Source organism: Notothenia rossii (genome assembly GCF_949606895.1).
Source record: "Notothenia rossii genome assembly, chromosome: 1".
NCBI classification, from domain to species: domain Eukaryota; kingdom Metazoa; phylum Chordata; class Actinopteri; order Perciformes; family Nototheniidae; genus Notothenia; species Notothenia rossii.
The window spans coordinates 77893238-77920620 of record NC_136912.1 but is presented as its reverse complement, the minus strand read 5'-3'; the positions used below and the strand labels follow the sequence as shown (position 1 = coordinate 77920620).

Genomic DNA, 27383 nt, shown 5'->3' with positions numbered 1-27383 from the left:
TGACTCCACTCTTAACACGAGGACACATTCAACATGGTTGCTTTACATAAGTTAACTGAAAATCATAATTTTTTAAGAGAGAAAATAAATCATTAATATATAAATAATAACTTTACATAATTTCCATATCGACAGTACACTTAACTTTATGTTCCACCTTAATTGAGCATTTATTCTAAACATAATTCGGTTTTTTAGTAAGTATATTATTTATTTGTTTATGCATTTAGGAAGTCATACCACCATATTAATCCCTTGCTTACTTTTATGTTAATAATGGTTGTTGTCGAATACATTGCCCTTTACTTTTACTTAAGTACATTCTAAATTCCTCAACTTGTTATTCAATTGTTGTATTCAATGTTTACTAATTAAAGCAATTGAGATCTCACTCAACACAGCGGTTGAATGCAACATGAAATGTGTAGGCCTAATGCTATCCGACAAAACATTACGCCATTATTTTGAAGAGTAATCCTTTAACTTCCGGTGTCGCGTGCCCTTCAGTTGTTGCCTGGCAGTTTAAGGGGGCAGAGAAAAGAATCATAATAAACCACAATACATCATGGTTGGATTATTGACAGGAAAAACACAGGAAACTCTGCTTTAAAGTCATTTAAATGGTTCAAGATTAATGTGTATTTCAAACCATAATGCTAATGTCCCTTTTATTTATACTGATTATTTATTTACTTTGAAGGATACCGTACAATTATCATAAAACTGCTATGTTTCTCCATACAATTCTGGAAACGATTAAACAAAATTATAATATTTTAAGGCAAGACTACATTAAACCTGTCTTGTGCTTTTCCAATGCAGATGATCCAGATTAAGAGCTTTGCACATGTGTACAAGGCATGTTTCAAATACATTATTCCCCATATATGTCTGCCATAGGTTGAAACATCTTGAACATCCCTGTGCAAGTCAGCAGAAGGAGTGATCAATGACTATATAGTTACATTGTTATGTGTTCTATTGTATTACTTCATAATATCTAAAAAACAAAAGTGCATGTAGGTCTATCTGATTATGAACTCCACATTTAACCATGTGTAACAGGTTAACAGATTTAATCATTTACTTCACAGGAATGTTAAAAGAACATTATTAAAAAGTGTACAGTTCTAGCAATTTCTTTCTACATTATTTGGCATAAAAAAGATACTGTGAAAAACCAATTGGATAAGCACTATATACTCCCATTACACTCCAAAATACCACAGTATAAAATTAAATTGTTCAACAATGCAAAGATCTCGAAACTTAACATTCAAATCATGACAGACAGACAGGGAGACACAGATCCTTTTTACATGGCCGACCTACTGAAGTCCAATTTACAATGCACATTTATTATCATCGAGGCCTGTTTAGCTGAATTGGTACAGCAGTTGAAGCTGGTCAGTGTGCACTGTTCATAAAAAGCTCTTTGTTTGGGATCTTTAATGGCCGGTTGAAAGGATGCTTTGTGCAGCATGGGGACAGAATGTGCCTTGTTTCTGTCTACTTGATAGGCTCGGCAGCGGCTGCAGCTCCCTCAGGCGTGGCCTTGTTCGATATGGAGTAATGGTAAGACCTCATGGACTCCTCAACCTTCTTGAAGTCAGGACGCTCCTCGTGCCTGGGGAGAGACGAAGGATAGGATCAGATGTTGAAGGTTTGTGATTAGAGGAAGGCAATGCAGCAAGATGAGGTCACATTACTGTCTGACGCTGACCGAATGTCAAATACAACACATGACATGGTACATTGTCTTTAGTTCTGAGTGAGGAAGGTAATGTCCTTCAGCTCCAGCAGTCATGCTTTAGACTTGATAATAACACAATAACTGATTCCGTTGCTGCAGTGCATGACTGTTCATTTGCTTGATAAAAGCAACATTGTGCTGCACTCTTTAGATATCTGCTATCAGGCTTTTGTTCTGGAGCCCTGGCTTGAAAATTGAAGATGTTTCTATATTCCACCACATTAAGGCATTTTTTTACAGTATAATGGAGCACTGAGGTCTGTGATTCAATTCATTCATATTTCCCAGACTGTGAAAATAACATCCCCAAACTTTTAGTATACAGAAAATAGTAACTCTTAAAAGTCTGATATTGATTGAAGCAATTAAAACAGTGTTTTAGGACGAGGGTATTTTTTATTATAACAAGGACTCATTGTTGTATCTGTGATGATGGCTTTGTGTGACTGAATTGTCTTTATGTGTATGCATTGTAAATGTAACATGTAAAGTTGCACAAGCATCACATGATCACTTTCTTACTTGTATATCCAGCATTCTTTCATCACTGTATACATTCGCTCAGGACACACGGCTGGACAATCCATGCGGCTTCCACTGTCAATGAAGCGCATCACGTCTGGGCCTTTCATTTTCTAGACATAATTGTGACACAAAAAAGTTGTAATTCCATTTAATATGTAATGTAATTGATGGATGACTTTGATTGTGCTCTGGTACCTTGTAAGGTTTCCCTCCGAAGGAAAAGGCCTCCCACATTGTGACACCAAAACTCCACACGTCGCTTTTACTGGAGAATTTGTGGAAGTTGATGCATTCTGGAGCGTACCACTTCAGAGGCCATTTACCTGCAGTACGAGCCTGAACAACACAATAGGAACGAAAAAAAGCAACATGTAAATGAGAGGATGCCTGCATCAATATTGATAATTATAGATAACAATGTTTATTTAAAGAACAAAGGACTTTTATGCGCTTTAACAATGGGCAAGGGATGCTGAAAGATTTGATCATTTACTTTTCTTAACATTAAAACATTTGGTGATTTGTACCTTAGTGACATTTAACATTATTGAACAATATCAGAGCAGAAGAAATATCCAATAGTTATAGAAATAACATACGATAATAACAACTTTTTCAACTATTTAAATATGTATCTGTAAGTCCAACACAGGCCAGTATAATTTCACTTGGTATTGATATTATTTCCCATTTTTCTTAATTGTATTATCTCCTTTATTTTGTGATTTTATTTTGAATCTTTACTGATGTATGCTGTGCTTTGCTATTGACTTTGAGAATAAAGTGCAGTATAATCACTCATTGTTTTGGTTTGTTTTAACTATTTGGTCTTTGTGCTTGCCTGGTTATTGAAACATGATTGTGTATTTGATTGTTGTGTTTTATGTGGTTGTTGTAAAGAAACCCTGTAACATCTAACATTTACCTTGTAATAGTTGTCGTCTGCTCCAAGGGCCTTGGAAAGCCCGAAGTCACTGATTTTGGCGAACTGTTTGTTGACCAGCAGGACGTTACGAGCCGCTAAGTCTCTGTGCACAAAGTTCTTCTCCTCCAGATACTTCATTCCCATCGACACCTGGTGCATCAGGTTCACAATGTTCTCCACGCTGACTGTGTCCCTGTGGTGACCAAAACACTGATTGTCACAAAAATCAGGAGATGACGAGGAATATTCATTCAGTTTTTCTCTTTTAGAACTGTGTTTTGTCCATATCCAAATCAAAGTTCGGACGATAGATGGGCTTGTATGACACTTTATTCTAACCATAGGGTACTACATTAATCTGAGGAGATAGAAGAGTTTTTTTTGCCACACAAGATACTTTTTTTCTGAAATATTTAATACTTTCACCAACATCTTTCAAATGCAGCCCTTTGAGAAGGATAAATCACTCTTTAAAAATTATAATAACATTAAGACATGTGTCTGTAAAGTGGACAAGTGGACATTGCTATTTTAAGTGGTAACTTGCAAGAACATGGCAAAATTGTTATTTATATAAGTATAATAAAAAATACTTTACTAGTTCCCCTACTAAGTATTATAAAGTAAGAAGAACAACTGATCATTATCAAATATGTCCATTTGAATTCATTTCTTATTTTATAGTTATCTATCATTTTTTTTTTTAATCTTTGATTTTACCCTTCATTTTATTAATTTGTGTGAATCTGTGATGTCCTGTTTTTCAATCTTACCCTGTTGCTGTTAAACTACTGAGTTTCCCCATGGGGATTAATGAAGGTCCATCTTATCTTTTTTAATGATCAGAGGCGTTACATGTATATACATACATAGGTTTAACTTACTTATTTGTGGAGAGGAACTTGTGGAGTGGCCCGGCAGAAGCCATCTCCATGACCAGCATCAGGTTCTCGGCGTTGCACAGACCCAGAATGCGGACGATGAAGGGGTTGTTGAGCTGGTGCATGATCTCTGCCTCCCTCATCATCTCGTCCCTCACCAGCTTTTCATTGTCACTCTTTAGTACTTTGATGGCCACATCAAGCTGGCCCCTGAGAGCACACAAACAACAAAACATTGTGGATTTACTCAAGAGACGGTGCATGGGCTACGGTACAGCTGTACCAAGACCACTTCTGGGTTCATTGTTGAAACTTGTTTTGTTTCATAATGTTTAAGTCCTCACGAATCAGTCTTGAGGACTCCTTTCTTGACGAAGCCAAAGTTCCCTGAGCCGAGCTCCACTTCATCGACCAGCAGCTGACTCCTCTGGATGTTGAACTTCCTCACTTCATTTGGGTTGTGGTACGGGTTGAATAGCTCGCAGTCCATCGGCAGCACCTCACGGTCTGCAGGCACATTGGTGGCCAGCTTCGATGCTGAGGGAGCAAACCATAGGGTTGAAACCCAATTTCTGACAGGTTTAATGCTGTACATGCTAATGAACTGCTGATACATCGTTTTTGAGATGTTTTTCTGTGTTTTCTTTAAAAAGAAACGCTAAAAAAAGATTGTGTGTGATTCTGTGAAGTTTTGAAATAGAGCTGCAGTAACTCTAACATGTTTGTAAGCATGATGAGTATTTTTTTTTTTACAGTTTTAGGGGACTTAAATATTGTGCTTTCTACTCCACTGCATTTATTTGAAAAGCAAGGGTTAGTTATTTTTCAGATTACGTTTTTACCATCAAAATATATGATCAGTAAACCATATGGTGCTTTGCCAATATTAAACCAAACAAAAACAGAAACCATTTCATGCATAATGAGTCATTAAAGTACATTGTATACTATTAATACTGCTTTAAATGTATTTTAATAGTAGCACTAGTGCTTGTCATAGAGAATCTTTACCCTTTTGTATTGTTGCTTTTCTAAATAAATATTTATTGATTATTTTAGTTTGGAGCATTTTTATTTGATTATTTATTGAATAGTACGGCGGCGTCCTGGGTGTCGTGAAAGGCCCCCAAATACAATTTATTCTTATTTTTCAGTTTTATGTATTTCAAACATAGGGAGAGACATTAGAAACAAGCTTAGGTTATAACTTCTGTGGTGTTTGATGTTGGTTAATACATTGTCCCTAAAAAAAATCCTCTTAAATGAAATTAACTTTGCTGCAAGTGCATATAACTGAGCATTTAACTGTGTGGTATGAGTAAGTTGTACTTCAGGTGACTGACCATGAGGGGGCGGTGTGTATCCATTTGCTGGAGCACGCCTCTGAAAAAGTGACATTCAAATTAATCTCAGAGAAAGAATAACATCCTGAATTTAACAGTGCAGGTTGTACTCAGTACTTACTGTTGTAGGAATACTAGGAGTCTCTGAAAGGTTGTTAAGAGAAAAATATGTATATCATTAGTTTGAGTAGTAAGTGTAATGATCAACAAGGTTAAATGTTACAAATAACACACAATCATGAACTGGAAACGCAGTGAAGGCTAGGGTTACAGTTTCGCAAAAATTAATAAATGTTAACACAACTGTGAAAAGGAAATGAAATGTTCAGTACTTGCAGCGGCTTTGCCATTTAGGCACGCCTCCCTGAGATTAGTCATCAGGCCATCAGCTTTCATCTTCTGGTATTCAACCAGCTAGAGAGATTAAGAGAACATTATATTTTAAATAAAACACATAATAAGGTTCTACCTAATCAATAGATAATGAAAGAAGAGGAGAGTGTTATGGGGCGCAGACCTGCCAGATTGTGTCAAACTTTGTTCCCTCTGGCATGGAGTATTTCCCTGACTTGTCTTGGAGGATCTGGTAGTGATACACTGTTTTTCCGTACACCATGGAAAGAGCAAAAGTACCAGACTCCTCTCTGTCTCTCACTCTGAGAAACAAAAAAACAGAGTTGCTTAAAAACCGCATGGTGACCTCTGACCTTTGGCTGAAAAAAAAGAAGAAGACACATCACTTTGAGCGACTTACAGAAACTTGCCGTCAGGCTGTGCGCCAGAGTAAAGCCGCCTCTCTCCTTCCTGCCGGGTGATTTTAGCATGGTACCAGGGCATCTTCTCGTGGGCCGTGGTGGCGATCAGTTTCTCCAGCTGAGGAGCTTGACTGATGATGGCCTGCTCCATCGCTTCTCCCTGAGCAGAAGAACCACAAAAAGACAAAAACAGACAGAATTCACACAATGATTAAGAGTGTATTTACTGTTTCAAGTATCCCAAATGGCATCCCTAAATACATTCAATCAGCAAGGTCTGTAAAAGTTTTTGCCCCTGGACCCCTGAAAACCTGCTGCAATATATTTTAATATACAGTATGAAAGAGGTGCATATCATATCAGGCATTTATATTTTTTTGTAGAAAAAGTACTTAAATATTTGTAATATGTTCAATTTCTTTATGTTTTTTATGTGAAATGTTCTAATTTGCTAAAATGTTGTTACTTTTCACTACTTCTAAGATATGTTGCATCTATTGCAGACAGGGGGTTATGATTGTTCTGTCTCCTTTTGGTCCCTGCAGGGGGGTCTACAGACATCTGGAGCCAGTTTGGCTGTTTAGCAGAAGCCAACCAGTGATAAAAGGCTACTGGTCTCAGTGTGGGACTGTCAGCAGCAGGAGACCAATCATAAAACTACAGGACTTCAGATTGAAGTCCTACTACAGATGGCCAGACCTCAAACGCAATAAACAAAGACATTTAACAAATGGAAAAAAAAAATGGTGACTTTTTGTGGAATAATTGTTAACCCTTAATGCTGTTTGTATTGTATAGGCTTTTATTGGGTTGTATGATTGTAGTAACATAAAAACGATTAAGTAAGTAATATAAATAATTTAAAAAATTGCAAGCACCTCAAAACATTTAAATTGAGTTAAACTAATTAGTAACATTAACTACTAAGTGTAAATATTATGTTAATCTATTCAATTACAGAACAACTTATTTTAACTATTTGAAAAGTAGGAACTCTTTTCACTTTTATAAAACTTCAAAATGATGAACAGCAGCCTCACCTCCAGGTTCCAGGTCTGCTTCACGTACTCCCTCATCATGTTTTCTCTCATGCTGTCGAACACGCCGGGACGTATCGGAGTGTCCGGGGTGCGCAGACAGGGTTTCCTCAGGAGGTACACCAGCCCTTCGGGGTCTTTGCTGTAAAACTCACAGAGCTCCGCAGGCCCACAGTGCGGCTTCCCCCCTGTGATGCAGTAGGTCCCGTTAAGCTGCTTGTCTACAGGGTAATGGTGAAACTCCAGGTTAAACGCGATAGAGAGAACATAGCCTCCCAGACTGCGGAGACACTGTCGCAGCAGGAACATCCCATCAACCATCCCGGCCAGCTTCAGGTGCTGCTCGGCGTCTGAGCGACTGATGCTGCCGTAGTAGAAAGGCAGCTCGGCCGCCGGGTCGAAGGACATGGTCAGGCTGTGAGAGAAGAGCTGGACTTTGGCTTTGAGTTCTGGTTGGTGGAAATTAACTAGAGAGAGAGAGAGAGAAAGGAAAGGCATTAAAGCCAAAACTACATTTAAAAGGCTAAAAGCGCAAATTGTTTGACCTCTGACCTTTCCACCTTTAAGCAGCTAGGTTCCCTCCAATGTCTGCTAAAACATTTTTACAATCTACCAAATTACAAAGCAGCTGTGAAATGACAGTTTCAAATCAACATTTAACAAGTGCTAATCATGCTAGTTTCACCTCTACTTCTTGTCTTCTACAACACACCAAGAGAGTTAGTTTTTTCAATACAGTCAACATTACACAGACGTGATATTTAGCACCAAGCACCCACACATTTTGGCTGCATGGAGCTTTCAGACTAACAAACTGGTGACAAAGCCACAACAGGAAGTTGCAGTCCGCCCTCACAGCCTCTGTTCTCCAGCATCTTGTTCTTCCGTTGAACAGGTGCTTTTTGCTACGAGATCATTCCTTCTGATTTAGAAACTCAAATGTAAAAGTTTTCCTTACTGAGAGGAAATTATATTTAGGAAATTCCCCTCACTACATATTCAAAACAGCTATAATGTGATGAATGAAATAAAAATGCTGATATAAAACTTCAGGAGAGGTGTTAAATTAAGACCTAAAGATAAGATAAAAATCAAGCAGGTTTTGACTGCAGTTTGGAAATGTGATAGCAGGCGGAAAATGCCTGTTGGAGATAAAAACAAAACTGACAATTATCAAATTGCGTCCAGCACACCACGCAGAAAGTAAATAACTTGAATTCGCAGATGTGCTTGGAATAAAAATTGAGATTTTATAAAATCCCACTATAATAAAGAAGAAACAGGAAAGAGTTAGAGCTAAAACCACAGCTTGTCGTGCAGAAATGATTTAGTTCAACCGTTACAGAACATTAATAGTTGAATTTAAGATGAACCTTTTTGGTAATTGATTTATAATTTGATTTGTTGATCTGTGTCATATATATGAATAGAAAGCTCACACTCCTAAGAAAATGCATTCTTATTTATTTACTGGACTCTGATAGGACATTTTTTCTGAAAGAGACAAATCTTTTTTTTATGTAACACCTCATATTGTTTGAAAATCTAAAAAAATTGAAGGCAGTGAGTAAAAGCCTCAGCTTCCTGGCTACAAACTTGTGATTCTTGCCCACATCCATAATGGACAACCGAGGAGAAACACAAAGCCGCCACAAGACACAAGACCCTCCCACAACAAAGACCTCGAGAGCCGACGATGTGGACACACAGATATCCCACGCACCAAACAAGGCTTCATAAACTACACCTGCAGCTGTTCATCTGATGTTTCTTTAGGGCATTTGAATCCATATTTTTGTCTTTAGGCGAGGCTAAATGTACTTGGGTTCTGTTTTTATTGTTGATTAGAAGTTTAAGGCATTTATAGAGTCAACATGTTCCTGTTACTACTTTTCAAAAGTGAGGATAAGATTATTTACAAGTTAAATATATTTCATTTTTAAACTGTGGTTTTAATAACGAGACATGTAAAGACTTTCAACAACAACCTGTTGACTGAAGATTTCAGCTATGATACTATAACCATCTTAATAATGTTTTCCAAAATTGTAATTCCCAGTGAACATTTAGCAATACAGTTGTGACACTATTCTTTAATTAATCACAGACAGTAATATTACTTAAATAAACTCAAACTGGAAGAGAAAAATAGTTTTATAACACACCAAAAAGCATGAAAATAATATTGGTCACACTTAATGTAATTCATGACACGACCGAACCAGCTAAAAACAGTTACAGATTTCCAACAAGACATAAAAGTATTTTTATCTGATCCAAAAGGCAACTCTTTGCTCCACTTGCTCCACTTTGATCCACTCTTTTCAACATATTTTTGTATGGTTCATTTTATTTCATTTAATCGTTTATTTGACAGGAACAATGCACATTAATGAACACTTAAAACGAAAAAAATGCGTCAAGTGTAAATATGCCGGATTTTTGCTTTGACTGGGGGGGGGGGGGGGGGGGGGGGGCAGTCCATGTAAACATTTATAAAAAAAAGCACATACTTTTAAAAGACTTTAAATTGCCAAAACTTAAGACATTTTGTTTTTCAAGGATGGTACAGTGGTGGTATGAATATGGCTTTCTGTCAAACACCTTGATAGCTCTCTTGTACAGCTGTTCTATTGGTTTAAGGTTTGTGGCACAAGCAAACGACCAGTTTGTCAAACAGTATTCAGGTTATTCTCCTCTATGTAGAATAAATCACAAAAGCAAAGCGTGTAACGATGAGCTGACACATGATGACATGAACCCACATTGTTGAGTTGTATCCTTCCTCTGAAGCCATTATTTCAATTTAAGACAGCATGCTTTAAAAGACAGAAACTGAATTCAAAGTAGAAAAACGTACTTCATTAAAGAAAAGAATTCCTCTGCAAATAAAGTGTCAGAGTGTGCAGACAGTGAGCTGTGTAGAACCTCCTGTGAGTCAGTCGGTTTTCAACAAGTGGGAAGTGAAGTGACCGTTTGTTTTCCACAGAGGAGTCCTCACACACAAAGTAGATGTTATTAAATACAAATGAAAAACCACATCTTGATTATCATCTAGTAAAGCTTTTGTCTACAAAAACTGAATATGATGTTTTTGTTGTACAGGTTAATCAATGCCAGAGATTGAAAGGCACCGGAAATGTATTGGATAGAGAATTCTTAGCTATACACGTTCAATAGAATACTATGGATAATACTTAAAGAGGCTTGTGCCCCTGGGTTATTAAGTGAGTCTATACACTTGTTTACAGTAGCAATGCTATAGTCTACGCCTAAAGAGTGTAAAGCTCCCGTGAATATTCTATTGCCCCAATAAAGACATAAAACAACCATCAAAACAAAGCTTTAAGAACTCCATCAAACAGTATTTGAGATATTTCATTCTAGACCAATGTAGTGGAATGACAAACATACGTTGTCATCCACAGAGCCATTAGCATTGGCTGACACAGCCTTAAAACAATAATGTTTATATTTGAAAAGATATGAAGCCTGTCACTAATAATTTAAACGGTTTGGATTTAACAGATGATCAAACTAATGACTTATTTCTGTTGAAAATGTAGTTTCCGAGCTAGTAGATTTTATGATAGACCTTATATACTCCATTTGATATAGATTAACAATTATTAAACAGTCTTTTTGTTTAGCGTTTTCGGTCTTTGTTTTGTGTCAATGCCACCATTTTAGTTTCAATGTGTTAAAAATAAAATTATATATATAGTGGAAAAGATGTGACGTGATGTCATTGTCTTCGACTTTTTCATTATAACATTGCACCCAAGCATCTAAAAAACTTCAGTGGTATGCTAACGTTAACGTCAGGCTGCAAGATCAAGTGGCGGTCAGGAAAATAGTGATCTCTTTATTTCTGTTTATAGAGAGTAAAAGCACAAAACGCAAACCCCTTCAACAGCGTCGAGACTCATTCGTACAGAGACATTTAAACCCTTTTATTCTCATGAATCATACGTGTGAGCAATACCATGAGGTCAGTGATTTAATTTGCTTCTTTAACAAGGAAAAGCTGTTATTCTGTAGATAACTTAATCCAGAACATTCCAGTGATAACTATTGAGCTATTTACGTTATTTTAGATCCTGATTATTTGGGTTGTGCTATCAGTAAAGTAAGCTTGTTGTTATGTAACTCGGAGCATTCCTCCATACGTACATCAGCATTCGAGAACATGTAGGCATCAGCCCACAGATAATGTGTCCTTTAACCCTCATACATGAACTAATTGTTTCCCACCTTTGTTTAAGTGATGATTGGAAAAAAACTTAAGGATAAGCTGCACTTGGATAAGAGGTTCATCTGAATCTGTCAATTAAACTTATTATAATGAGGCTTTGGTGTCAACTGTTGTTTCAGCTGGAACTAAATGTAATGTTTGAATGTCAGTAAACACTGTCACACTTACACTCAGAATTAACAAGCACATTTTGTATTACATGAACCTTTTGGCTAACCAGACGGATATTGTCAGACTGTGGCTGGAACATTTCATGCTTCAGTCCAGGACCAAAAATACATCCAGTCATTTCAAGAAAAGTAACAAGCGATAAAAGACACACACACACACAGAGCTCTTTACCCATTTTTGGTTTTCTATTCCAAGGCACAATGAAAGCAGCTATTTATATTTTTGCACATGTTATCTCTACTTCTGTAAGCCAAAGCAACAATGCCTCAGCCACACGTTGTAACACACACACTTGGCTATGGAAATATAGAAACAGATATTTAAACTGTGAATGTATGGCTTGAATTAAAAAGATGAATTAGAATATAAATACCACAGATCATTAGGTCACACACTCAATTTGGATTAAATTACTGGGAACTTTATGTAAAAGAATAATGATAAAAAGTATTAAAATACACTTTTAACACAGCCAAACCCCCTAATAAACTATTTTATAGATAGATGTGTATTGGAAAGCATTTTTATTCAAGAGAAACATTGATTTTAAGGGAAATACATTTAAAAAGTAAACATTTTTGTTGCATAACTTTAATACAACTTTTCCTCAGGCTCATTAACCTAATCATATTAAGTGCAATATTTCTATTTTTGTTAATTTAAAAATGTGTATTCCAACAATACAAAGCATGGCTGTTGTTGAATCAGATAAACATTGACAATTTAAGTTACTTACAGTTCGTTTTCCTGCTTCACCGCTAAACGAGCGTGCTGTTGCATCAGAGACAAGGATATATCTGTTGATCTGACAGTGGAGTATGGTGCTGTGAACAAGTTGGGGTTAGACCTATGGGTTAGACACACACACACACACACACACACACACACACACACACACACACACACACACACACACACACACTCTATAGGACTATGCATTTTCTTTCTTCTTTGGAGCTCTTTAAATCATGATTGAACTGCAAACTGTACAATGTGTCAAAATATAAAAGCTTGGTTAATGCAACATTAAATACATATTTTTGTTGACACCTTTTGGAAATATTATTCCATGTAGTTGCTTTCTTGCTGATAGTACAATTAAAACAGCAACCCCCCTCTCATGTGTGTTTAAATGTTGCTCTTCTTCCTATTATCTGTCAATATATATTGGGATCATGTGTTTCTACCATTATGTCGTATACTATTCCTTTAAAATACAAAGCCAACATTTGGATGGTTAGCTTAACATACAGAGTGGAAACAACAGTAAGCATGGGGGAACCTTACCAGAGTTAATACAATTTACACAAAAGCATCAAATAGAAATAGTGTTTTTAGAATTTAATTGTAGCAGTCTTTACTCCTATGTGATGTCTTGCTAATTCATCTTAATGTGAATGTTTGTAGACAGTGGTGACGTTAAAAGGATTTAATCTTTCCTAATTTCTATATGAAGTGTGTTGTACTTTTCAATACAGATGAACCATTATGACACGTATACGCACACAACACTTGTGGAATAGCCACAGTACAAATAGCAGAGATACTAATGTGGCCTCTCAAACAAACCCCCACCTGACGCTGCAGCTGCTTCCTCGGTCTCAGATCAGGCAGCCAATCAGCAGACCCCCCTCAATCAAGTCTCACAGCAACACACGAAACTAAAACGGAAAACAAGATGCGTGCTTTCAAAAATAAAAGCAGCAATGTTCATTCAGACTGTTCTTGAAATTGGTAACCAAGAGTTTTCCGTTTAAAAAGTACTTTCTGATGAATCTGCAAAGCAGCTTTACTCTTGTCAATGTATACAAAAGGTTATGAGTACCAAATGAGTAGGCAAGTATATGTTTTGACAAAAGGAAAAGTTGAGTTTGTGCTTGGTTTGAAAGTGTATACTTTTTACTTTTAAACACAGCAGAGCATTAAGAAAATAATAACCTGGAAAAAAGGTTAGCAAACGTATATCAGTTTGAATTAGTTCGACCATTGGGTTTTTTATATTTTCTTTTACTGAATATGGTATGGATTTATAGCTCCAGTTGCTTCTCTGCTCTCAAAAAGTTTGAAACAATATAATTTAATAAGGCCATACTTTTACTTATTAACGATAAATGCACCTCTCTTCCGATGGAGTCAATCTTAGGCTAAAACATGGCATTAACATAATTTTAGGAAACATTACATTGTTTTTTACTTTTATTTCATTTTTTAACAAAGCATTTCGTCACCTTATATAGGACCTAAAATAAAATAAACATTTTTAAAGAAAAGTTGTGCACTTGTGCAACATATCATGCAAATCCTCCTTCGTTATTACAATTATTTAGGAAACATCTCAGGGTTGCAGTCTGTCATAAAGTTACTCTTCCCTTGGCCCATAATGGGAATGGATCCTTGCTTGTGCCAGGAGAAAATGAAAACTATGCAAACCAAATTGGATGATGTAGTATGATGCAGCTGTTAAAATATATAACAAAAAACGAAATAACTATAGTTCATTGATTATATAGGAGAGAAGTCATGTGGCTATTTAAGGGATGAACCAAGGTCAGTGTTTTTGTGTTGTTTGCAGGAGTGATACACATGTGTTTTTAAATAAATAAGTAAATGCGTTAATAATTGTGGCCTAAAATGAAAAGTGCACAGAGCAGTAATGCAATAAAAAATCAGGGTTATCATAAACAAGTGTATTTACTATACCGCCTGTCTGACCATACACACTCAATTCAGCTCATTATTTGATCCAAAAACAACAAAGGCCCTTTTGCAGTTCCGACTTTTATTTTGCAAGCTGTCACCGGAAGTCGAATAAACTAAGTGTGGGTGAGTCGACAACAAACTGTGGCTCTGTGCTGCTGGAAGTGGAAGAAGTTGAGTCTCCTTCAGTCACCCGCCGGCGCCGCCTCCTCTCCGCTCCGCTGCGGTGGACAGAGGGACAGACTCACCGCGGAACTTCTGCAGGGGACAACGGGAAGGTAAGTCCGCGCGCCCGGCCACACTCTCTGTTCTAATGCACACCTCTGGAGGAAAGCGGCCATGCCATGATGCTGGCAGGAGGCTGCTCTCAGCTAGAAAAACGCACATTTCTGCAAAAAACCATTTGCAGACTTTGAATGTTTTGTCTTTTAGCTTTTTCATTGTGTTACCAAAGGATCATGGTATGTATATACATTTACATTTTCTTTAATGCATGTGTGTATTACATTAGGGCATTCCTCCTAAGATCAATGTTTTAATTGGCTCAAGATAAAATAGTTATTGCTCGAATCGCCTCATTGGCTGATGACAAGGCAGCCCTGTGTGTGTGTGTGTGTGTGTGTGTGTGTGTGTGTGTGTGTGTGTGTGTGTGTGTGTGTGTGTGTGTGTGTGTGTGTGTGTGTGTGTGTGTGTGTGTGTGTGTGTGTGTGTGTGTGTGTGTGTGTGTGTGTGTGTGTGTGTGTGTGTGTGTGTGTGTGTGTGTGTGTGTGTGTGTGTGTGTGTGTGTGTGTGTGTGTGTGTGTGTGTGTGTGTGTGTGTGGTACATAAGCTAGGGGAGCAACATGTAGCTCATTGATGAAAAACAACTGCAGTAATTGAGCAGCAAAACACTTTATCTATCAGGATTTAAAAATATTATAGGGATTTATTTATTATACTTCCTGCTTTTATATTATCTTCTGTAACACACATGATGTGAATATATGTAGGACTTCTTTGTGCACATGGATGCCAATATTTGGTTCCTGAATATGTGTCAGAAATGATTCATTTTTCAGCAGAATTTGCAGAAAGATGCAGGTTTATTTCTATCATAGTTGCATTCTTGATCTTTGTGAGTCATGCATCGGTTTTTGGATTAGAATTAATACATGCTCTTAAAATGTGTTTAATATATTTGTTTGCATATTCTGGTGGTAGACATATTATAAGATTTGTTTTTCAGGGTTTTTTCTCACATTAGATGCACAATCCACATCAGTTTATGCATGCTGATCACTGATGTGGAACCACTGCATTTCATTTGCAGCTATGTGACTAAACTGAGTATATGTGGTGTCTTTGCAGTCCTAAAGAAGATTAAAAAAAAATGGTGGAGATATTAATATGATTAAAGACAGAAAGAGAAAACCTTTCTCTACCATCTGTGCTGTGTTCCCAGTGCTGCTGGCTGACTCACTAGTGTCGAGTCAGCTCGCTCTCTCTCTCCCTCTCTCTCTCAGTAAATATTGTTTCAGACTCGAGAGGCACATTTTCGGAGTTAGGGGAGCACATCCGAGGTTCTCTGCCCTGTTTATGTTCCCACTTTTCATCTGCACACTGTTTATTTGGGGAAATTGAGAAAGGAATGCCTGCCTCTTTCTCTTTCTGTCTTTGTACCAGACAGAGAGAATGAGGGTTTAGTCTGGGAAATATCCCCCCGGTTCTTTGCTTCATTTCTATCACCTGTTCAGGGTTTCATGTGGAGCTCTTTGTGAAGCTATAGTCTTATTGAGGGTGTCATTTTTGCCGAGGCAGTCTGAAACGCTCCATCTGACTTGTGACATTCGTCTTATTCAGTTATTTGGTCTCACAGTGTTATTAGGAAGGAGAATCCACACCACTAGTTTAATGAAATAATAAACTGAACCTAAAGCTGATTCATGAGCTACTCCCGGATCAAAGTGGAAGCAGTATGTATGTGTGTGTGAGTGGGGGGAGTGCTAGACTTGAAGCTAAGCTGAGGGACACTTAGCATCTGTTCGCTCCACACAGACTTTACTTTGAGCCGGTCATATGGCTTTGATTAACGTGCTAGTGTTCGGATAGCTCCATTCTCCCTGGCAACAGTTAAAGACAAGGACAGCATAGTTAGCTGTAGTCTTTAAAATAAAAAAATAAAAAACTCACTGTACATCCCTTACACCACATTAAAAGCAGCTGTCACTAGTGGATGACAAGATGAAAAAATGACATGTCAAACTGAGTCCACTGGCGTGATTGCATTGCCATTTGGGCCTATCCTAAAATCCCCACCTTATTATCCTGAGCGGTCCAACTTTTCTCTCTTGTTAACAATGACCTCTTTCTTCTCCCCTTGTTCTTTTCTCTTTTGCAAATTGTGATTGCGTTGGAAATTGTGTGGCCTGTCTGCAGCTCGGACCACTTTCTCTCTTGGCCGCGATTGCAGCTTCATGCTCGATATTCGCAGCTAATCCAAGCAAAACACAGAGCGGAGAGCCGGAGAGCTTGGCCTGCTGACAAACACACGTTTTTTATTTCGCTCAAAAGTGATACAGCCCAGAGGGAAAGTTTTGCACAAGAGACCGCAGAAGATGTATGACACCGTCACCTCTGCGAGACAGCTCTCTCTTAATTTAGCTGCAATTCTGTGTGGTTTATAATGGGGCAATCATTTACCAAGAAGGCAGTGTTGTTGTGAGGATCTTTTGATGGCTGTTCACAAATCTTTTTAAGCAGCTTCACTTAAAAAGCACCAAGGGACAGCACTGGGGGGTCCGGTCTCTCCCTTGTTTTCTTGTTTAAATAAACAAAAAGAGAGTTAAATGTAATGAAAAGTCTTGATATCAAGCTGCAAGTTTAATAACCCCACTATAAATCAAGAGAAGGAGCAGAAGAAGTAATGAAAATGGAGGAGGGTTTGGCTTTTGCAGGAAATGACTGGGAGAAAGCCTTGGGGATGGAAGAGAGAAAGACGTTCCGTTGTACCACGTATGAGAGAAGCTGCAACAGTAAAAAGACCCCTCAGTGTTTTTAAAGAAAGCTCTCTTTTACTATACCTTCTCATTGTTTTTTTTAACTTAAATAAAAGGCACACTAGTGCTCATTTCAATTCATTCCTTCACACTCGGTTCAGCACTAAAGCTCAAGAATGGCTCTCCCAGCTGGCTCTCCCAGCTTACACTCCGCTGTCTCTCTTTCATTCCCCTCGGGCTTTGCATTGGTTTTTTTCCCTCCTCTTTTCAGGAGGCAACTTGTTCCCCCTGCTCTCGTCACCAAAAAGTTTCCCATCTGCTTCCGATTACCTTTGGCTGCAGTTGGTTTGCCGCCAGCCATCTGGGGCAGTGTGGCGTCTCCGCTCGCTCTTCTTTCCCCAGACGGCACTGAGGGAAGGATGGAGGGGAGGCAGGGGAGGACAAGAGTGAGCCGGGTGGGCAAACTTTTCTGGAGAATAGCAAGGAATGGTTTATTTTAGCTGACGCTGCAATCCATAGTCAAGAAACTCAAGTCAAACAGAAGGGCACCCATAAAATGTGAGTTCCGATCTTGGCTCTGGTCTGTTTTCTTAATTGGTACTGTGGGTAGTTTTCCTTTGTCATTATAAAACGGATCCTCTTATGTTGGTCTGTCGGTAAAAAATAGAATAGTACCCAATAAAAAAAACTTGGTTTATGTTTAGCACATGACATTTAAATTAGTAGTCTGGAAAATGAACAAGAGACCCAAGTTTTACATCTATGATGTCAGTCTGGCTGAACTGTTACCTCCAAAATGACCATTTAGCGTTGTCATACAAACTTTCTGTTCCGAAAAAAGGAATGGACATCATTCCCTGTTGTGACTAAAACGTAAAACCATAATTTACGTCTACTGGTTGAGAAAAACAATGAATTTCACTGGCATTGTGAAGTAGTATACAGATGACATTCACCAATGGGTCCTGTAATATGCAGTGCCCTGCTGAAATTAAGAGCTGGATGTTCAATAGTTTCATGCAATTCAATGACAATGTCGTGTGAGCCTGAATCTATATTTAAAAAAGCAGTAGTAGGCAAGCAGTAGTTGGTGCTGGATTTTAGAAACAAAAACTAGTTGAAGTAGTTTGTCCACCAAGGAGCAATGAAAAACTGAAAACAAACAAATACCAATATCAGTTTTGCCTTCTTGGCCAAGTCTGGTTTAGGCTATAATTATCACAGTACTCTACCCTTTGTCTCAAATGTAAACAAGTTTCATATAGGCACTCATACCATCCGTCTGCGGGCCAGGACGCCTGCCAATTAGTAAGCTGTACTGTCAGGCAGCCAGCCAGCAAGTCACTCAGCCATACAAACCACCACCACAGTCAGCGAAGCAGTGATGGCAACCTGCTGCTCCTCTCAAATTGGCTCGTTTTACCCCCAGAGCCTCTGACATAATACCCACTTCAAGCCCTGTTTGGGCATTAAGCGCAGCTTTTTACAAGATCAATGGCTTTCTTTGTGTTTGAACTCTTTCCGGTGGGCAGGCAGCTTGAAGAGCGGGGCCCCAGGTTTGGACCTGCTGTTGTCTCCGGTCATCAGAGTGAAAGACAGGGTGTTTGCCTTTCGCCAAAGCCAAGATTGATTAGCTGAAGGAACAAAGCAGGACTGGGCAGTCCTTCATTGGACGCTGAATATGAACTGGGTAGATTTGTTTTGTTAGAACTGGAACTGCATGGGTCAAAGAGATCTCATGCTCTCTCTCGTTTTAATCGTTTTAAGTCTGCATTGTTCCTCCCTTTTTAGCCTAAATCTGACTCTCCCACCATTTTTGTTTTACTCCATTTCATGGACTTTCTCACTAAACATCTTATCTTTCACAGGGATATAGAAGGAGTCTAAACCTGACACTGCTGCTAAGCCCCTTCAGAGATCCCTCTCTTCTGCTCTGAGGACTCTTCAAGGATCCCTCCACACCTGCTGATCTACAAGCGGCAGCCGAGCCATGTCTATATGATCCTGAGGTCTACAGCAGCCATGGCCCAACAGAGCGCTGAGCCGTCCCACTGCTAGGCGTTGGGGCATCCGAGAGGGCAGAAGACATGTTGGGACAGAGGCCCGGGGACCACTGCACTGAAATCTGTTACTATAGCAACTACTGTAGTAACCATGGAAACGCTATGGAGGACTGGTCTGCTTTGCACTGTCATAATCGTAATGGTTGCCACAGAGGTCGAAGGAGGTCACAGAGATGAGTTCGCCCAGTCACAAGGTGAGAGGAGGCGATTATATTCACATCAAATACCTGACAAATTATTGTAATCGTATACAAAATAATTGTAGCCAATTTTGTCAATTGATATGGATCACGGCCCACAATAGGCTAATGTACCCACAGGAAGTAAGGATAGGTACCATAGTATAAATGTTATGACCAAAGCTCCAATGATGGATAAATATATCTGAATCAGACATTTATTGCCAATTTTTAGTACTTGACAATCTCTTGGTGCTAAAAAACATTTTGGTCAATACCAATAATCTGTTGAGGTCTTATACCGAGCCTTCAGTGGCTGAGATGAGCTGAATTTAAGGTGAGAGTACATCATATCTACTATGAAATCAGGGTAATCCCATTAAAGTTTCAGGTATACTGTGTATTCCAATGGTTCTCAACTGGTGGGTTTGCGACCCAAAACTGGGTCGCGGACCCGTTTCGAGTGGGTCACGGATGTGAGTGAAGAAAATAAAATTGAAAAAAAAAATTCAATTCTTTTTTTTTTTTGGGGGGGGGGAAAAGTCAAACTTTTATTTTGAAGGGCCCGATTTTCTAACGCTGTGCATGCAGTCGGCGTTGGACTGGAAGTACCGGAGACCATAAACGGTTTTGAAAACTTCTGTCACGAAGTGATCATCTTCTCAATAAAATATCTTTGCTGATGTTTTTTCGAGTCTTCTGGCCAATCAGAATCAAGATTGTTGCCGGATGTCCCCACGGAGAATAACTTTGCGGGTTGAACTCTTCTTTATACATCCATGGGTACAACTTCAGATAAAAATAAACACATAATGAAATATGACCCCCGGTTTGATGATTGACAGGTCACAGAACAATGGGAGCTATCTACCCTTACCCACAATTTAAAGTCACACAGACTTTCTCAGACACATCTCCTCTTTACTCTTCTCGCAGCAAGATGTCAGAACAAAGTAAAAGACAAACAATGGCATAAAATATTATTAATATTTCGGGTAGTAATATATTTATTTATTTTCTTCTCAGAGTGTACCAGAATGCATAGTTTGTTAGTATTTCGAAAAATCTCCTGGGGGATAATCCCCCCAGACCCCCCTGCTGGGGTTGGGTTTTCAGCATGTGTGCCTTTTTTATATGCTGTAGTTCAGCTTTGATTCCATCATCTCATTTAACCTTTTTTAAAAGCATACTTTAGTTCTGTGAAGGGATATAAGCGATATATGCACTGTACTTCACTTTTATTAATATTGTAAGTAAAAAGTGGGTCCCGAGGCCTGACCAGTTGAGAACCACTGGTATATTCTATAGCTATTACCCTAATCTTGGTAATATATGAACATGTGTTTATGATTTCCCACCAAAAACAGCAAAGTCAGACACCCCAGTCTTTGAGCAGCTCTAATTCCAGGTTGCATAACACAGGTTGACATTTTTAAAGAAACCAAACCAGAGTTAGAATTAAACACACTATTAGGTTTTTGGAAAATAAAATTTTCTAATTTGCTATAAGATTAGCTTTATACTGTGGGAATGTCTAATTATTTTCAGTATGTTGCGAGCAAGAGTCCTTTAATATATGTTACCTTTGCGGTGCCCAGAGTGAAATCAGTTTTTTTATTTAAGCAATAATGTTCACAATCTACCCATACTCATGTTGAGAAAATAATTACATTTTCTATATTTAATGTATTCTTTACTTGTTATTAAAGGATTCCATGTTTGTTCCTAGTACAAAGTGCTAGTCTTCTTCCTGAGCTGTAGAAAAAGCGTTGAGGTCAGTCTGACCATCTGAGGCACACTTCAGACCTGCAGGTCTGGGCTGCTGAACTTGAACTCTATTTCAACAAATCATGTAGCTGTGGTTCAGCCACGCTCCCCCAATGCTCCCCCCACCACCTCAAACCACACAGTCTCTCTCATGTTCAAAGAGAGGCTTGAGCGCCTGAAATCCCTCTGAAGGCAAAGACTTAAATTCCCTGTCTCGTCATCCTGAATAAGGCTATGATTGTGTATTTCCTAAACTTAACCTTTGACCCCCTCGAGCCATTTGTCTCCAATTGTCTGCCATGCCGCTTTTCTTTAAATAACCCGCCCCTCCAACCCTGACGTGGCTCATTTTACAGGTACAGTTTGGTCCTAAAGCCTGCCTAACTTTTTTTTGTATTACCAAGCTCAAATAACTGTGTAATTTAAGAGGGGTTGTTTTTAGTGATTAACTATTTTCTCTTCAGCAAATCTGCTGTCATCAATCGTGTTTTCCAACCACAGTGGGCAGCTGATAAAATCTGCTTAAAACCAAGCAGCATACAGACAAAGATAGCAACTACTTGGTGTAAATAGCAGTACTGTTCATAAAGGGAAAATGCTATAAATGCAGCTAAAATACCAGAACTATTTATCTGGAAGTCGTGGACACCAAAGATGAAACTAAGGCCCAATCCCAAACCACTCCCTCGACCCTACCCCTCCGTAACGGAGTGAACTCCGTCTGTAGCCACACTCGCAGCTCAATGAGGCTCCCTCCTGTCAGTTGGAGGGTGTAAATACAGCGGCAAGCTTTGGGACGGCCTCCCCTCTCTCCGGCAGAAACAGGAAATGCCGTAACTGTATGTAACAACATTAATAACTCAAATAAAACTCCAAACGTATTTCATTGTGTTACTTTTTTGTAAAGATCTTTTTAGTTTTAAACCTGATGTTTGCTGGAACTACTTGTAAACAGCGTGTTTCTGACGGACACACACGGCGTGACTCCGTTCAGGTAGAGACCGGTCTCAAGTCAGCACCGCTGCAGACTCGCTGTTTGAGGGCTTGATAGCCCACTCCCCCTCCACACCGCTCCACACTCGTTGGTTTGGAACAGCTCTCAATATGGCGGACCCTCCGCGTGAACGCGCAAACGGAGGAGTAGGGTGTGTAGGGGGCGGTTTGGGAATGGGCCTAAAATAGAGACTGAATATTGGACTTAAATCTGTCGCTGACTGGAAATACAATGACAAGGCTTTTGTGGCTGTTGAATGTGTAGGTAGGCAATGGAATAGAATGGCCTTGTAGCATTTGAAATTAAGTTTGGACAAAGTCCACATTTCTGTATGTGTATGTGCATATGTCACTTCCCTGTTTACAGTAGGAAGACACAGTCGGCATAGAAATACAGGTTGATGATCCTAAAGTGAGGACTTGTGCCACCAATTCTCTCTCTTGTAGTTGGCACTGATGGGATAGTCACAGATTATTCCTTCTCATGTAGTAGTTATTTGAAACAAGGCGTTTTGGTCTAAATTGCCTTTAGGGTGTGTCTGGGTTGAGGGAGGGACAGTTTCCATCCAGAATATTTCCTTCCACTATTTTTATTTGCAGATAATAGAAATCAGGGTGATGCCCCGCTTCTGGATGAAACCGTTTTAGTAGACATGTTTCCACTCTCAGTTTTCTCTTTGCTTTGATGTCTACTTAATGTAACATAGTCAAATGCTGAATTGCTAAGGGCTCAGTTTGCCAAAGATATCATATAAAATATGTGTACTAGTTAATTCTCTCAGGGTCAACTTGAGAACACCAGGAAGGAATAGTTTGCATTGTATATATACTGTAAAAATACTTATATATATAAATAGTAGAAATTGGAGGTTTTTTGATATGCAGTTGTAGAAAGTCTTTAGACATTCCTCATCCATTTTATTAAGTCATAAAATACTTCCGCTTAAACGTTTAGTTCAAACTACATAGTAATTCGTTTTACTAGTTTTCATTAGTCTACATTTTATTCTGTGTGAGGTCTCATTAATTTCTTCCTTGGAGGTGACTTACTTAATTAACACACTACCCTTATTTTCTCTCCGGGAGCTTTTCCTGTGCTTCAAAGGTAATGATAATCCCACCTGCCTGATAACTTGTGGTGGTTGAGAGCAGGATGGATGTGTTGTGGGAGGCAGTTTAGAGCTCTAAGAAGGTAACAATGTGAAGTTGAACATTCTGTTGCCACAATATTTTTAAAAAAACGGATTATTTGGACTAACAACAACACTTGCCTCTTTCTTGGACCTTCTGCCAGTTCGGCATCCCATGAGTCAATTGGGTCGCAGGCATGTTTAGCTAGCTAACGTTTACCCAGTTATTTATAACATGGCTCGTTTTTATCACGTTAATATATATGAAATCGAGTTCCTAAGTGTGGGCCGATCACCCTTTTGTTGATCAGTTAATTGAATCTGTTGAGTATGAAAGCTTGCCATGACTACCCGCTGCTTTCACGGTTTTACAATGATTTCAAGTTAAAACTTCACAGGCTGTCCCTCCTTCTCAAACCCTTATTTAAAGAGGTTCACCTACATATGGGGAAGAAACATAAACTTCAAATTTAAAATATAAAAAACGCCAAGTCATTCACCTAGCCAATTTCCATTTTTGTGACTTAAACCTAAAACGCAGAGCATATTTTTAACTTTACTCTCCATTTCGAAAATACAGTACAACCTCACAAGCTCCATGTGAAGGCAGCATTTGTAATTGTGCTTACTGTTTATTCAAGCCAGACCTATCCGCTGCCTTCAGAGTGGTTTTTCCCATAACAGAGCTCTCCAAGTCTGTACCAGGGAACTCTGATCTCTGGGTATTTACTCTGTGTGGGAAGGGGCCGTGGCCCCACCAAGTGAGGCCAAAGGTTTGATGAAAACTGGGCTCATTTGCTGGTGACTTTTCCCCGTTAGTTAGCTGACGTTGGCTGTTTGGAGCCGTGTGTGTTTGGACAATAAATCTCCACCAGGCCCGGCACAGACTGGGACAGACAGGAAGTATACAGTTTCAGGGTAACTATGGCAATATCCCTTTTGGCCTCATGCGGGAAGGAGCTCTTGGAGTGGAGGGACCTTGTCAGTAATGGGCCAGAAAGTCTGCAAGTTTCTCTTTGTCAACTGGGTTACTCTCTCAATAAAAAGCCACACAGTGTTATTTAAAAATAAGCAACTCCCAAATCCTCAACTTTTTAAAATTAGGGTGAATAAGATTAAGCTGCATTTTGGCTTTATTAAGTTAAACTCATATTTGAGGTTTTATGCCTTTTTTTTCTCTCCCTCCAGCTGCCTTCCTGTCCAGTCTCGGCCAGTATGAGATTGCCATCCCAATACGTGTAGAACCCAATGGCGAGACTATGGATGCAGAAACGCCACAACATCACAGAAGAAGACGCAGCACTGAGGACAGAGTGCCTGACTCTGTAAGTTACTTTTTGAAAATGACTTTTTTCTTTGTCTTATGCACAACTTTTTTTTTTTAAATAGAGATTTTTGTTTAACTCCACTCTCTTTTCTATCTATTAGCTCTTCTACCAGCTGTCCACGTCACGTAACAACTTCCTGCTGAACCTGACGCTACAGGGAGGCCTGCTGTCCAGGCAGTTCAGGGTCGAGTATTGGAAGAAAGGTCGTTTAGCCTGGAGTCATCCCTACTCTCCCCATTGCCATTATGTAGGACACCTCCAAGACCAGCCGCACTCCAGCAAAGTCGCCCTGAGCAACTGTAACGGCCTGGTAAGACTTAAAACCTGCAAGTCTAATCCACATCTAATACACTGAGTGAGGTCAGCGGACGTCGTGCTGGCCCAGCAAATGAGGGATCAGCTATGCTTGATTTGGACATCAAAGCTTGACATTTAAACAAAGTTTGAGCATTCAAGCCAGCTTTATTCTTTGCAAACCAACCAGTGTGGTCCTCAAAAATGTATGGCACTGGAAATGAAATCCTAAAAATGTACTTTAATTCTTTCTGTAGGCATTTATATCCCTACAGATACTTAATCAAGTTTATAGGACATAACAATGATGTTGTTAAATATCCAGTACAACAACTTCAGGCATACAAACGTTGACCACCATTTAACAATCAGGTAACTGCAGATGCAAATAAGCTGTATAGCTAACTCTGGCTCAAAATGTATTTATGTTATATAAAGTAATAAACGAAAATAAATCTAGAAATTATTTTACCATTCCCTATGCTCTCTTAAAAGATTTTGCCATGTTCACGACACGTCATATGGAATGGAGGGGTACAAAATTATGGTTATGTGAAGGTAAAAACATTTGTGCATTGACAATCTAATACTTCAAATACAAAAATCTTGGTTTAATTTTCGTGAAAGATAGACTTTGGCAGACATTGGTGTTTACGTTTGTTTGGTTTTCAGGCAGTTTCGTCTCATGTAGTGCCAAGTCAAAGCTTTCCTGTTTGAATTACTACTTGGATTTTGATCTGAACACTATTTAAATTTGGAAATTGGTCATAACCATAACTCAAATACAACAGAAACGTGGCATCAGCATTTATGAAATGAACAAAGTTGATGAGGCAAGTTAGGATTATGTATATATTAGCGTTGATTTATACACTTCGGCAAGAATAACATTTAAAGTGCTTAACATAAAAAAATCAAAAGGATCAAGAGAAATGCAAAAGAAACAAACGACGAAAGACACTCAAATACAAAAAAGACAATTAAATAGGTGATTGCTTTTGGCTCTAGATGTAAACAACCTTTTTAGGCAAGACTCGGTGTGTACAAATTATGATATTCAGCACTCTATTTCACAAAAGTGATTAAAATAATTCCATAAAGAAAGAATAAAAAAACGTTTCAAAACCTTAGAAAGAAATGCAAATCTTCCCTAAAGCTATATCAAGTGGGCCCTGTTCTGACATGGTAACAATGCAGGGGTGTTGTTAAACAGATCAGCACCTTCAGCACATTGTTTGAAGTTTAACATCTACCTATAACCCACAATGCATCATGTTCTGGCATGCTCAATGGGGCGGTTTAAATGCAGACTGGGAAAATATAGGATATTAGTAACCGTAGCTGTGGTCAACCAGGCAGGTTTTAAGAAAAACACATCTGAATTGAGGACCCTATGTCTGTATTTTAACAGTTTTTAAAAGCATACATTTCATTTAATATACTGTATTTCCCACTCTCATTAAGTCATCAGCGTGTGACTGCAACAAAAAAAGAGATCAAAGTTAGTTCCCTCTATGAATCACTGGACTGGATCACCTAATTGTCATGCATCAGTTTGTTGGCTGAAATAATGTCCACGCATTCACAGCACTGTGTATCTGTGTATCCTCTCACTACAAACAGCAGGCTCCAAAATAACAGTTGTATACACAGCTGAGGATTAGATGTGCTCACAAAGCGTTAATAAGAAGCACACTTAATTACTGTTGGTCAGACCAGCATGAGCACATTCACCAGCGAGCGGGTGGTGTGTCCAGGGGAGCATCACTAACTTTATTATGGGATTAAAGGCACTTTAAAGTCCGCCGCAGTGAGTCGAGGGGAGACGCTCGCTCTGACTGAGCCAACACATCTGTGTAGATTCAAAGGAAGTGTTAGTGTATCGCTCTCTGTCTCACTCTAATTTTTCTCGCTCTCATTCACTCTTTCATGCATGATTGTGTGTATGTTTGAATCAAATATCTCTCACTCAATGCTTTGTAACTGCTGCTAGTATTGTACCCATCAAATGATACCTCAGAAACTATATTATGAGTGCCAACGTAATATAAACTGATGTGCCTCTTTCCAAATATGATGCTCACTCTGAAAAGTATGTAAAGTTCTAATTTTCAAATTAACTAGATAGAAAGTGATCGTACATGGAGTTCAGAAATGTCAACAAAACTAAACCCTGTGCTCAAAATCTGCTGCAGTGGAAGCCCAGAGGTTGTTATGCAGTCTGACCCTCTCCAACTGCCAGTTTCTGACCCATTAGCACGAGGATCCCTCAGAGGGCCTCAGACTCACTTCTGCTCACCTTAATGTACCTT

The 27383-nt window shown here is 38.8% G+C and overlaps 2 protein-coding genes across 3 annotated transcripts in view; one reads left to right on the top strand and one right to left on the bottom strand.

Moving 5' to 3' along the window:
* Nucleotides 1-1059: 1059 nt before the first annotated feature.
* zap70 (zeta chain of T cell receptor associated protein kinase 70) lies at nucleotides 1060-13269 on the bottom strand. 2 transcript variants are annotated; one of them, XM_079672036.1, is made up of 14 exons: nucleotides 13221-13269; nucleotides 12382-12492; nucleotides 7223-7686; nucleotides 6182-6342; nucleotides 5945-6083; nucleotides 5760-5841; nucleotides 5549-5571; nucleotides 5428-5467; nucleotides 4429-4621; nucleotides 4088-4294; nucleotides 3204-3396; nucleotides 2474-2614; nucleotides 2276-2388; nucleotides 1060-1627 (listed from the first exon to the last, which is right to left on the bottom strand). In XM_079672036.1, exons 3-14 carry the CDS (start codon nucleotides 7625-7627, stop codon nucleotides 1510-1512), a joined length of 1815 nt encoding a protein of 604 aa, XP_079528162.1. In that variant the 5' UTR covers nucleotides 7628-7686; nucleotides 12382-12492; nucleotides 13221-13269; the 3' UTR covers nucleotides 1060-1509. The 2 variants fall into 2 exon arrangements, with proteins under 2 accessions (XP_079528162.1, XP_079528163.1); XM_079672037.1 differs by lacking the exons at nucleotides 12382-12492; nucleotides 13221-13269 and adding an exon at nucleotides 7905-7924.
* A 1223-nt stretch (nucleotides 13270-14492) lies between these two features.
* The window catches only part of adamts10 (ADAM metallopeptidase with thrombospondin type 1 motif, 10), a 40596-nt gene continuing 27705 nt past the window's right edge, over nucleotides 14493-27383 (top strand). Inside the window, exons 1-4 of the mRNA XM_079680024.1 lie at nucleotides 14493-14620; nucleotides 19186-19574; nucleotides 24638-24774; nucleotides 24878-25087. Of these exons, the coding sequence (XP_079536150.1) occupies nucleotides 19472-19574; nucleotides 24638-24774; nucleotides 24878-25087 (450 nt within the window). The 5' untranslated portion in view covers nucleotides 14493-14620; nucleotides 19186-19471. The remainder of the gene's footprint in view (nucleotides 14621-19185; nucleotides 19575-24637; nucleotides 24775-24877; nucleotides 25088-27383) is intronic.